Genomic DNA, 13,158 nt, shown 5'->3' with positions numbered 1-13,158 from the left:
TTTATCACATCATGTCTTGACCATATCACATCACAACATGCCCTGCAAAAACAAGTTAGACGTCCTCTACTTTGTTGTTGCAAGTTTTACGTGGCTGCTACGGGCTTCTAGCAAGAACCGTTCTTACCTACGCATCAAAACCACAATGGTGTTTCGTCAAGTTTGTTGTTTTAACCTTCTTCAAGGACCGGACGCGGTCAAATTCGATTTAACTAAAGTAGGAGAAACAGACAGCCGCCAGCCACCTTTATGCAAAAATAGTTGCATGTCTGTCGGTGGAACCAGACTCATGTGCGTGGACATGTAAGGTTGGTCCGGACCGCTTCATCCCACAATATCGCCGAATCAAAATAAGACGTTGGTGGTAAGCAGTATGACTATCACCGCCCACAACTCTTTGTGTTCTACTTGTGCATATCATCTACACATAGACCTGACTCATGATGCCACTGTTGGGAATCGTTGCATGGAAAACAAAAAAAATCTACGCACACGCAATGATCTATCCATGGATATGCATAGCAACGAGGGGGAGAGTGTGTCTACGTACCCCCATAGACCGTAAGCGGAGGCGTTTGACAATGCGGTTGATGTAGTCGAACTTCTTCTAGCTTCGATCGATCAAGTACCGAACGTACGACACCTCCGAGTTATGCACACGTTCAGCTCAGTGGCATCCCTCACCTTCTTGATCCAGCAAGGTGTCGAGGTAGTAGATGAGTTCCGTCAGCACGATGGCATGGTGACGGTGATGGTGAAGTGATCTGCGCACGGCTTCGCCTAAGCACCGCGAGAATATGATCGGGGGTGTAAACTGTGGAGGGGGGCGCTGCACACGGCTAACAATTGATGTTGTGTCTTCTAGGTGCCCCCTCCCCACATATATATAGGTGGGAGGGGAGGAGAGGCAGCCATGGGGCGCCCCAAGTAGGTCGAATCCTACTTGTGGTCTTCCCCAATTCGGCCTCCCCCTTCCATAATTGCCGGAGGGGGGAAGGGAAGGGGAAGAAGAGAAGGAAAGGGGGGGGGGGGCGAACCCCCTCTTTCCCTTCTCCCACCCGGCCTCCTTCCATAGGGGCGGGCTACCCCTTGTGGGCTAGTGTGCTCCCCTCTTATGGGCCATATGGCCCATATCTTCTCCCAGGGGGGGGGGGTCCGGTAACCCCTCAGGTACTCCGATAAATACCCGATACACCCCGGAACACTTCCGGTGTCCGAATACTATCGTCCTATATATCAATCTTTACCTCTCGACCATTTCGAGACTCCTCGTCATGTCCGTGATCTTATCCGGGACCCCGAACAACATTTGGTTACCAAATCACATAACTCATATAAGATAATATCGTCATCGAACGTTAAGCGTGCGGACCCTACGGGTTCGAGAACTATGTAGACATGATCGAGACACCTCTCTTTTCAATAACCAATAGCGGAACATGTATGCTCATGTTGACTCCTACATATTCTATGAAGATCTTTATTGGTAGAACCGTTATGACAACATACGTTATTCCCTTTTGTCCATCGGTATGTTACTTGCCCGAGATTCGATCATCGGTATCTACATACATAGTTCAATCTCGTTAACGACAAGTCTCTTTACTCGTTCTGTAATACATCATCCTACAACTAACTATTAGTCACTTTGCTTGCAAGGCTTCTTATGATGTGCATTACCGAGAGGGCCCAGAGATACCTCTCCGATACTCGGAGTGACAAATCCTAATCTCGATCTATGCCAACCCAACAAACACCTTCGGAGATACCTATAGAGCATCTTTATAATCACCCAATTACGTTGTGACATTTGATAGCACACAAGATATTCCTCCGGTATCCGGGAGTTGCATACTCTCATAGTCGAAGGAATATGTATTTGACATGAAGAAAGCAATAGCAATAAAACAAAATGATCATTACATTAAGCTAACGGATGGGTCTTGTCCATCACATCATTCTCCTAATGATGTGATCCCGTTATCAAATGACAACTTATGTCCATGGTTAGGAAACCTTAACCATCTTTGATCAACGAGCTAGTCAAGTATAGGCCCACTAGGGACATAGTGTTTGTCTATGTATTCACACATGTATTAAGGTTTCCGATCAATACAATTCTAGCATGAATAATAAACATTTATCATGAATAAGGAAATATAAAATAAAAACTTTATTATTGCCTCTAGGGCATATTTCCTTCATGTGGTGACGGTGGTGGTGAACTCGTTCCCGCAGGGCTTCGTCGTGCATTGCGGAAAACTAGACAGAGGACTAAACTTTGGAGAGGGGTGCCGCACACGGCTAAGTGATTGTCGTGGGTTTGTGTGGTGCCCCCCCCCCCCCACACACACACACATATATATATATATATATATATATATAGAGAGAGAGAGAGAGATGGGGGGGTTGCAGCCAAGGGGTGGCCCAAGGTGGCCGGCCGGGCCCCTTGGGCGCCTACCCTTTGGCACCCCCTTCCTTGTTTGCCTGTGGGGGGAAGGCAGGAGGAGGTGGCACCCCCTTTCCTTCCTCTTATGTGGAGGGAAGGAAAGAGGGGCTAGCCCTCCCCCTGTCCGTCCATAGGGCCGTCGGCCAAGGGAAGGGGCATGCCAGCCCCTTGTGGGCTGGTGTGTTCCCCCTCTTGGCCCATAAGGCCCATTAACCTCCCGGGGCTTCCCAGAACCCCTTCCGGTGATCCGATGACTACCGATACACTCCGAAACCTTTCTGTGACCAAATAGCATCGTCTATATATCAATCTTTACCTCCGGACCATTTCGAAGCTCCTCGTCATGTCTGTGATCTCATCCGGGACTCCGAACAACATTCGGTCACCAAATCACATAACTCATATAATACTATATCGTCAACGAACATTAAGCATGCGGACCCTACGGGTTCGAGAATGATGTAGACATGACTGCGACGCCTCTCCGGTCAATAATCAATAGCGGAACCTGGATGCCCATATTGGTTCCTACATATTCCATGAAGATCTTTATCGGTCGAACCTTAGGACATCATACGTAATTCCCTTTGTCTGTCGGTATGTTACTTGCCCGAGATTCGATCGTCGGTATCTTCATACCTAGTTCAATCTCGTGACTGGCTAGTCTCTTTACTCGTTCTATAATACATCATCTCGTAACTAACTCATTAGTCACTTTGCTTGCAAGCTTCTTGTGATGTGCATTACCGAGAGGGCCAAGAGATACCTTTCCGATACACGGAGTGACAAATCCTAATCTCGATTTATGCCAACTCAACAGACACCTTCAGAGATATCTGTAGTGCATCTTTATGATCACCTAGTTATGTTGTGACATTTGATAGCACACAAGGAATTCCTCCGGTATCCGGGAGTTGCATGATCTCATAGTCGAAGACATATGTATTTGACATGAAGAAAGCAATAGCAATAAAACAGAACGATCATTACGCTAAGCTAACGGATGAGTCGTGTCCATCACATCATTCTCCTAATGATGTGACCCTATTATCAAGTGACAACACATGTCTACGGTTAGGAAACCTTAACCATCTTTGATCAACGAGCTAGTCTAATAGAGGCTCACTATGGACACAGTATTTTGTTTATGTATCCACACATGTATTTAAGTTTTAGATCAATACAATTCTAGCATGAATAATAAACCTTTATCATGAATAAGGGAATATAATAATAACAACTTTATTATTGCCTCTAGGGCATATTTCTATGAGGCTGCCCCCACCATGCCCCCAACAAGCTTCTATCAATTATGGGCTGATCCCCAAAAGGGGCCCCCACCGAAAAATAACTCCCCACGAAAAGGGGAATCTTGTCGCCCTGGCGGGAACATGGTGTTTTTCGCTCGCTTTCTCTCTCGCAAAATTCTGGAAGGTCCCGGAACATTTTCAGCACCCTCCAAAATCGTACGTATTCCGAAAATTTTCCGACTTGATGTTTTACTCCGAAACAATTTTGGAGGGTGCTGAAAATGTTCCGGGACCTTCCGGAAATGTTTCAGAGAGAAAACCGAGCCGGAGGGTGCTGAAAATGTTCCGGCTTGATGTTTTACTTCGAAAGCTTGATAAACATTTTAAACATTTTTTCAAATGCTTGATTAACATTTTTTCCATACACAGGAGAAACATTTTCTCTATACACATTTATTATTTTTCAAATACTTGGTTACCATTTGTTACAAATGTTTTTATGTAGATTTGTTTGTTAATATATTTATTTATAACGTTTGGAAGTGTATAAATAACAAAAGTAAAAGAGTAAAGCAGAAAACAAAAACTAAGAACGTGAAAAAGAAACAATAAAATGTGGCTGTGGCCTCCCGTGCGCTTGGGCCCGCCCAATGCCGCGAATGCTTGCTTGTGGGCATTTTTGGTCGCTACAGCCGAACCAAGCCCAATAGTCTCTCTTGTCCCGAGTCCTTCGCCTGAGCCGCTGAACCCGAACCGAACCATTTTCACTCTCTAAACCCTACGCCCTCCTCCGCCGCCGCATCCGGCCACCCTTCGCCGCCGCATCCGGCCATGGGTAGCAGGCTGGGCCGCCGCGTGCTCCACTTCGCCAACCTCCCCATCAAGCTCATGCTCCCCCCGGCCCCCCTGACCTCCGTCCAGGAGTTCGCTGTGAGGACCGTCCCCTCCGCCTCCAAGGTCGACATCCGCCGCTGCCTCGAGTCCGTCTACGGCTTCAACATCGCCGAAGTCCGCACCCTCAACATGGAGGGCAAGAAGCACCGCCGGGGACCCTTCCTCGCCGCCAAGCCAGACTACAAGAAGGCCTACGTCACTCTTCAGGCCCCGCTCTCCGTTTCCCCCGACATCTTCCCCATCGGCGCGATCCTCGGGGAGAGGGAGCGGAAGGCCAGCGCAGCCGCGGCGAGGAGGAAGGTTGTGGAAGGGGCAGAGGTCGAGGGGGAGAGGGAGGGGAAGGGGAAACATTGGATGGAGGACGAGAGGGAGGGCTTCTCCAGGGCTGGATGCGGCAAGATCGTGTATGGAAACCCTGGGAGGCTGGGGAACAAGAGGAGGGGACGTGCCGGGGCGAATGAGCAAGCTGACGAAAAGGGGGGAAACTTCCCGTGGAACGGGATGGGGCTGGCTACCGAGAAACCTGCTAGGTGAGGACTCTGGATCTCTCTATCTTTCTTGATCAAGTCATTATGCACAGCTCGTTTCAATAAGACAATGTACTATTATTCTGTCAGTGCGAAAGAGGAGAATTTCTAGGCTTTTCTACCGTCAGAGAACAATTCTGGTGCTTCGTTAGTCTAGAGGAAATCAGGATGGTAATGGTAGAGGCAGTGCCAAATGCCTGTGCACTTACTTCCTTACTATGTTGCGGTCATAGAGTTATGCACTCGGATGAGGTTTTCTAATTCATACTGTTGAGTAGTTATGCGCTACTCAAACTTCCGCAGCTTCTTCGATGATTTCGCCCTATGGCTCAACGGTATGATGAACAATCTAGCAGTACCTGGTGATTAGCTGCAGGAAGAAACCTCGGAGAAATTTCTCTGGGCTGTCTCGCCGCACTACTCACATGTCGCCCTCTACATAGACCCCGTTCGACCACTCTGCACTCTCCATCGAGGAGCTGACGAGATGGTTCAACACGGCAGAGGTATGACACAGGCTGGATGGATCTAGCCAGGGCGGCAACTGCCTAGTGCTAGCTGAGGAGCAGTAGGTTGTGCGATAGTATAGGTACAACCAAGGCGGGTTCTCTGGCAGCAGCAACACCTCAGGCAACAATAGCTCTTGCCGTGGTGGTGGTGGTGGTGGAGGGTGCTCCCGAGCTAAGTTCAGCGGCGGACGCAAAAGCCAAGGTCAGCCGAGAAGCGGCGGCCGCGAGAAGTGTCGCTATTGTGGAAAGCTAGGCCACTGGGCAAGTGATTGCCGCAAGAAGCAGGAGGAGGCTCACCTGGTGTAGGCCGACGAAGTCAACGCTGCTGCTGCTGCAGGAGTGCACAACACACCTTGCCACCACAGCGCAAAGTCCTGCCATGGTAGCGGAATCGCCCAAAGCATTGCAATGACAACATCCTTATCAGCAGTCATCGCGGTAGGAAATCCTGCCATGGCATGGCTTTTGCCCCGAAAGGCTGCAATGGTAGCAATCGTGCCCAATGTTGCCATTGCAGCAACTCCATTCCAGCTGCCATGGCAGAGTACGAGTGCGTCTTCCTCAATGAAGAGTGAGCTCGCATCAAGCTTCGGCATGCCTCTGGTGACGTTGATGTGCCCTGGTACCTTGACGCCGGTGTGTCAAACCAAATGACTGTCAACGCTTCTGTCTTCGTTGGACCACATGAAACAGTACGGTGATGGGCATGGTGAAGTTCGGCGAGGACTCCGTGGTGGAGGAATGTAGACAAGGCATTATCTTGTTCGCCGCGACGGGTAGCCACCACCGTGAATTAAAGAATGTGTATTGAATTTCCCGCCTGGAGAGCAACATCGTCAACATTGGGCAGTTTGACGAGATTGGATACTCGACGCACGTGGAGCATGACGGTGCACGGCCCGCAAAAGAACCTCCTCGCCAAGGTAAAGCGTCCCCTAAGCACATGTACACCATTCGTCTTTGACCAATGGGGAAGCTGGGATTGGCTGTGAGGAGCAGACCTACCCGCAAGCACATCCTTCGCACATCACCATCAAGTAAGTACTTGGCGCCTAGCACACCCTAGGAGACGCACCAGATGTCGCGGAGGACCAGGGAGAGGTGCCTGGCATGATAACAGATCCTGGCAGAACGTGTCATGTTATTAGAGCATCTCCAACAGCCGCGCTTCGCTCCGCGCGCTAAAAACTAGTTTGCCGTGCGCCGTTCGCCTGGTTTTGCGCGGCCGCTAGCGCTGGCTCCAACAGCGGCGCTAAAATGCAGCGCGCGCGCCGCTCCGGCGGCGCGCAAAAAATGCAGCGCGCGCGACTCGCACAAACAACATATACTCCCTTCGTTCCTAAATATTTGTCTACACTCTAAAATAAGTCTATATACATCCGTATGTGGTAGTCCATTTGAAATCTCTAAAAAGACAAATATTTAGGAACGGAGGGAGTACATTTCAAATAGAAGCAAAAATGATCAAACTAAACAAAAATAAATCAACAATAAATAGTTCAATTTCGTTATTACAACCCAAACAAATAGTTTATCGTTCAGTACAACAAATAGTGCAATAAACACAACAAATAGTTCATGAACAATACAATGTCGAACGCAGAAATCATGCTCTTTGTCGTCCATGCCATGCCCACCACTCAATGAGATCCTTCTGAAGATCATTGTGCGCTGCGGGACGCCGAATGGCATGATAGGAGGCAACAAAACGGGCCAACCTTTCAGCCCTCCGTCGCATTCGCACGGGATGTCCCAAGAGCTCATACTGTGAGTAGTCTAAATCTTGGCCACGCTCATTCTCGATGATCATGTTGTGCATGATCACACAAGCGTGCATGATGTACCAAAGCATTTTTTGATCCCAAAATCTAGCCGGTCCTCTCACAAGCAAATTGGGCTTGCAAAATCCCAAGAGCTCTCTCCACATCTTTTCTAGCCGCCGCTTGAGCATTGTGGAAATCAAGATTTTTCTTACCTTCCGGCTTTTTCAACGGCTTCACGAAGGTTTGCCACTTTGGATAGATGCCATCCGCTAGATAATAGCCATAGTTGTATGTACGACCATTTGCTACAAACTGCACCGGTGGCAACTCACCATTTGCAATCTTATTCATCAGTGGTGACCGGTTGACAACATTGATGTCATTCAAAGATCCAGGCATTCCAAAGAATGCATGCCAAATCCAAGTCTCTTGATCGGCCACCGCTTCAAGGATTATAGTGGAACCCTTTTTTTGGCCGTGGAATTGCCCATGCCATGCCTTTGGACAATTCTTCCAACTCCAAAGCATGCAATCTATTGAGCCAAGCATGCCAGGAAAGCCGCGAGCTTTGTTCATCGCCAATAGCCTTGCGGCGTCTTCAGCATTGGGAGTTCTCAAATACTCCTCGCCAAACACTTGCACAATTCCGACTGCGAAGCGCTTGACACACATGATGGCTTGGCTCTCACCCATAGCCAAGTGATCATCAACTAGATCAACCGGGATACCGTATGCCAACATACGCAAAGCGGCTGTCACCTTCTGAAAGGTGCTATGCCCGAGCTCTCCGGCGGCATTCCTCTGCTGAAAAAACCGGTCATGGCTCGCTAGTTTCTCTGCAATGCGCCTGAACAAGTCGGTGCTCATCCTAAACCGGCGACGAAAATACGACTCCGGGTATGTGGGATTCTCCACGAAATAGTGCCTCATCAATCTGTTATGGGCATCGATCCTATCTCTCCAAATTTTCTGCCGACCCATAACCGAACCACCGTGCTTCGGTTTTTTATTGATATGCATAGCTAGGATCATTGCAAGATCCTCCTCCTCTTCCATATCAAATTCTTCTTCGGAAGAATCATACGACGAACTCATCTACAATGTTCAATACTATGCTATAAAAACTACAATCAACATGCACCAAATTCGCGAAGTTTGAGCAATACATACCTTGTAGGCGTTTTGTCGAACACCTTGCGGGCGCCGAGCGGCAGCGAGCGCTGTTCGTCGGAGGACGGACGCGCGCGAGGGGCGGCGGCTTCGGCGCGGGGATAGGCCGGGGAAGCGTCGGAACGGTCGCTGGGTGGCGCGGCTGGATGGGGGGTGGGAGTTGCGAGCGAGCGCGGGAGAGTCCAGCGCGCGGGAGCGGGCGCAGCAAATAAGCGGCGCGCGATTGAGTTTCGGCCCGCGCGCTGAACTACATATGCCGCGCGCGCTGTTTTTGCGCGCCCGCTGGAGCAACTATACCGGTTACGCGCGTGCTAAAACGGGCAATTTTGCGGCGCGGCGCTAGTTTGGCGCGGCTGTTGGAGATGCTCTTAGAAAAGGTTGCTATGGCACTCGTTTCATGCGGAAGCGCTGCTGTTGATCGGTTTCGCCCGAGAATGCTGCCATGGCAGCACCGGCGACAGTGACTGCCGCGACTATTGCCACGACAACAAGAAGCGGTTCCACGGCAACCCTTTGGCCCTAACTGGTTAATACGGTAGACCTCGACACGACAACCCTTTCTCCCCAACTGGTTAACATGGTAGACCTCGACTCGGCGAATTTATCTTTTGGCATGCCACCCTCGTCGTCGCCGGCAAGTATGCACTTGATGACCATGCGCTCATGACGGTATTGTGCAACCCAATATGCAGTTCAGCGACAAAATCCTGCCGGATGATGGAGAGCTGCACCTCGTGGCCGAGCAGCACGCGGCCTAACTACACGCCTTGGATGAGGAGACAACGTCCATTGAGGAAAACCGCGTGGCTCCTCATCGACCTCCCTTCTAGCCTTGGTCCCATAGGCCTGAAGTGGGTGTACAAGGTACGGTGGCTCCTCATCGAGCTCCCTTCCAGCCTTGGTCCCATAGGCTTGAAGTGGGTGTACAAGGTCAAGACACGAAAACGGTGTGGTGCTCCGGCACAAGGCGCACCTTGTGGCAAAGGGTTATGTGTTGTGCCAGCGGGTGGACCATGATGAAGTGTTCGCCCTTGTCGCTCGTCTCGAGTCTGTGCCGCTTTTGCTAGCTCTGGCAACACGCGCCGGCTGGGGCGTGCACCAAAAGGACGTAAAGTCCGCCTTCCTCAACGACAAACTTGAGGAGGAGGTTACGTCGCACAATGTTGGGATACACCATTTTCGGACAAGAGAGGAAAGTGCTACACCTTGACAAGGCTCTACGCACTGAAGCAAGCACCACGTGCTTGGAACCAAAAGTTCGATCGTGTCCGTTCTCACTTTGTTTCTAGCGGAGCGCCGGAGAGCGCGCCGTCCAGGTTCGCGGCGGCAGCACCACGTCTCGTCTGCTTGTGGTGTCTGTGTCATCATTGGCTTCGACGTCGGGGGAAATCGAGCACTTCAAAATGGGTGACCTCAGTACCTTGAGTTTTTACCTGCGGATCGAGGTGTGCTAGTCCCTCTTACGCCATCGGCTATGTCTCGTGCTTCATGGAGGCACCGACCACCCAAAACATTGCTGCGGTGAAGAGTGCTGCGCTATGCCGCCAGCACGCCGAACTGGGGTTGTCACTACTCTTGAGGGGAGCGGGGATGACTACCTCGTCTGCTATAGCGACAACGTCATGATCGGTGATCTTGACACTCGTCTGAGCTGAGCACCGTTGTTCTTCTATGCCAACAATGTTAACAGCTGGCAGTCACTCAAGTAGAATGTGGTGCCTCTCTCCTCGTGCGAAGCAGAGTACTTAGCTGCCACTGTGGCGGCGTGCTAAGGAATTTCACTCACTTCGTTCCTCAATAAACTGAAGGAGGAGCCAGCCTGCGATCAACTCTACATTGACAACTAATCCGCCATCTCATTTGCTAAAAATCCAGTTTTCCACAAGCGAAGCAATCACATTTCCACTGCATTCAGGAATGCGGAGAGACCATGAAGGTTGGTGTGCAGTTTGTTGGCACCAACGGACAGCTCGCCGACATTCTCACTCAAGCTCTTGGGCATGTGCACTTCGTGGAGCTTCGTGCAAAGATCGGCATGGTCAAAGTTACAATGGCACATGCTTTAGGGGGTGATATTGTTGGGATAAACCCCGTGGCCTGTCACATTATTTTCCTTCTGTTTTCCCCTTTCACATACAATAACATAGGGGTCGTCACGGGTTTGTTTGTGAGCTAGTCTAGCGGCGCCAGGAGCTGCGCGAGGTGATTCTTGAGTTGTGAGATGGCACGACTCACATGAGGGGCAAAATCGCTTCACTCTTGGTCTTTTCTGTTAGAGTTTGTTAGCCACAAATAAGCAATGGCAAGAATCAGAAAAGCTGTGAGATGGTAGGACTCGTGGTCTTTTCTGTTGGAGTATGTTAGCCACAAATAAGCAATGGCAAGAATCAGAAGAGCTGCGGAAGTTTGAGCAGTGCTAAACCACTTGTGTCATTGTCTTCCTCGAGCCATCTCTCTCTCGCGCGTGTGTTTGTCAGGAAGCAAATAGGGTGCTGATACATTCACACATGAGTGCACTGGCGTGTCCATGAAATACTGAAGTGCACACTCATTTTCTTGCTGGAAATGGAGGTAATATTGGTATTTTTGGCTAAAGAAATGGTGCAAAGTGGAGATTTTGTGTTCTGGCGTACCTCGTACCTGTGTGGTTGGTATTTACAGAAAAAAATTAATAGGTTCTGGATTGAATTATTCTTTTATGAGGGTACTAAGAGAAAATATAACATTTTGTTTGTACGGTTTGTTATTTTGACCAAGCTAATATTGCACACAATTAGGTCTCTTTGGTTGCTCACTTGTTATGACCTATGATCATGCTGTTCGATCATACCTGTTTTTTCTTGGTGTGACTTTAGGTTAAATATATCTATATGAAAAACATTAACCTTAATTTTGCAAGCGAACACATAATCAATTAATGACAAAAGTCTTTTCTCCAGTCAGGGGGCAAACTGGAATTTGTATCGAGAGATAGGATTTCTGGAGACGAAAATGGTGTTACACTTGGTTGACTTGTGGCTTGAATATTTGAATACGAAACAGTAACCTTTGTTGTGCAAGTAAACTCGTAACTACTCCCTCCGTATCAAAATATAAGACGTTTTTTGCAGCAAAAACATCTTATATCTTGGTACAGAGGTAGTAATTAATCACAACAACCCCCAGTGAGGAGTCAAAACTAGAATTGGTATCGACCAATTATTTCTGGAGAGTGCCTATATGTTCTGCAAGGAGAATCATGCCCTGTGTGTGGGCACTAAGTTGTTGATAATATCAAACAGTGATTTGCATTAGCATGAATTAAGGACTGGTGACAAAAATCTCCACATGAATAAAAAAACTTATCTCCACATGATTGGTCTTTGATTATATCAATCAGTGATTTGCATTAGTATGAATTAAGGACTGGTGATAAAAATCTTGTCCCATGTTGAAGCAAAAAATGGAAATAATAGAGCATTGATCATTATTTAAGAATATGAGAGAGTTACTACACTGCCCCAAAAAAAGAAGAGTAACTACACAAGATTGCAACGAACCTATCACATGACATGGTACTTGTTTTTTTAGATGGAAAAACATGGTCGTGTGATATGATCAAAGGGTAGGACTAAAAGAAAAACACTAATTTTCTGTTGTTTCCTATTTGAGTTTAGTTATACTAATTGCCTATTTCCTTTCTACGAAATTAGGAAGATATATGTACATACCTTGCTTTTATGTTACAGTGAAGTCCATGCTAATACATACTTTATTCTTTTATCAGGAAAAGACACTATCCTCCCAAGGCACAGGGAGGCATGGTCTTGAAGCAGAGATCACACAGGGGATCAGCGCTGCGTGGAGAGAGTTGAGTTGTCGTCGCCTCAACCATGAGAGAGCACCGCGCCATGAAACGCGATGCAGTACGTGGATCCATGACTAATCCGCCAGATCCATGCCGTTTTGCAGTCACACAATAAAGATGTGTTAATTTAGTATTTATAATTGGCTTTGGTTCCCTTTTACTTTGCTGTTAAATCGTGTAGTGATTTCAGTCTCTCATGCACATGGCTGGTCACACTGTAAGAGCATTTCCTTGTCTAGATTTGATTGTCTTTATGTCCATATAAGCGATGGTATGGGTCACACTGAGAACATATCCTGTGCTCCCGACGAACTCGTGCACCAGGTGCTCCGGTCCAACCTCAGCCATTGGATTAAAAAAAGAGGGACAGGATGAGGGGCAAGGGGAGCTGAACGTATCCTGTGCTCCCGACGAACTCATGCACCAGGTGCCCCAATCCAACAATACGGACCTTGAAGTCTAGATGAACTCTGCCTTGCACTGTCTTCTCTACTATGCCTGTCTTCTCACGTGTGCTCTTGTATCGACTTATGTAGCTGTTGCATGATTGTTCATTGTTCAGCAGTTATAACTCTATAATAAGTATTAAGTATGAGAGAAACAACTTTATAAATAACTGTTGTGATGATATCTTGTTCTGAAACTGAACTAAAGATCTCTGAACACATTTTTTTGAATGCTTCCATGCAAGAACATCACTGTATTTCACATTGGAGCATCACAAGCATGCACATGAACTTTACAACAGA

At 48.2% G+C, this 13,158-nt stretch overlaps 1 protein-coding gene across 1 annotated transcript; it reads left to right on the top strand.

The window, feature by feature from the left end:
• The first annotated feature begins 4,409 nt into the window (after positions 1-4,409).
• Positions 4,410-12,701, top strand: LOC123152532 (uncharacterized). Its single transcript, XM_044572058.1, has 2 exons — positions 4,410-5,123; positions 12,329-12,701. The coding sequence occupies exons 1-2, from the start codon at positions 4,531-4,533 to the stop codon at positions 12,414-12,416; spliced, it is 681 nt and encodes a 226-aa protein (XP_044427993.1). The 5' UTR covers positions 4,410-4,530; the 3' UTR covers positions 12,417-12,701.
• Positions 12,702-13,158: the final 457 nt, after the last annotated feature.

The sequence above is a fragment of the Triticum aestivum genome, chromosome 7A (genome assembly GCF_018294505.1).
Source record: "Triticum aestivum cultivar Chinese Spring chromosome 7A, IWGSC CS RefSeq v2.1, whole genome shotgun sequence".
NCBI lineage: Eukaryota > Viridiplantae > Streptophyta > Magnoliopsida > Poales > Poaceae > Triticum > Triticum aestivum.
Note: the sequence above shows the minus strand (reverse complement) of the source record. Positions and strands in the feature narration are given on the sequence as shown.

Bases quoted from the DNA above. Each gene is read 5' to 3' on its own strand.
- LOC123152532 (XM_044572058.1), top strand. From the start codon at position 4,531: ATGGGTAGCAGGCTGGGCCGCCGCGTGCTCCACTTCGCCAACCTCCCC. The intron at 5,124-12,328 runs GTGAGGACTCTG...TTCTTTTATCAG, and splicing joins GCTACCGAGAAACCTGCTAG to GAAAAGACACTATCCTCCCA.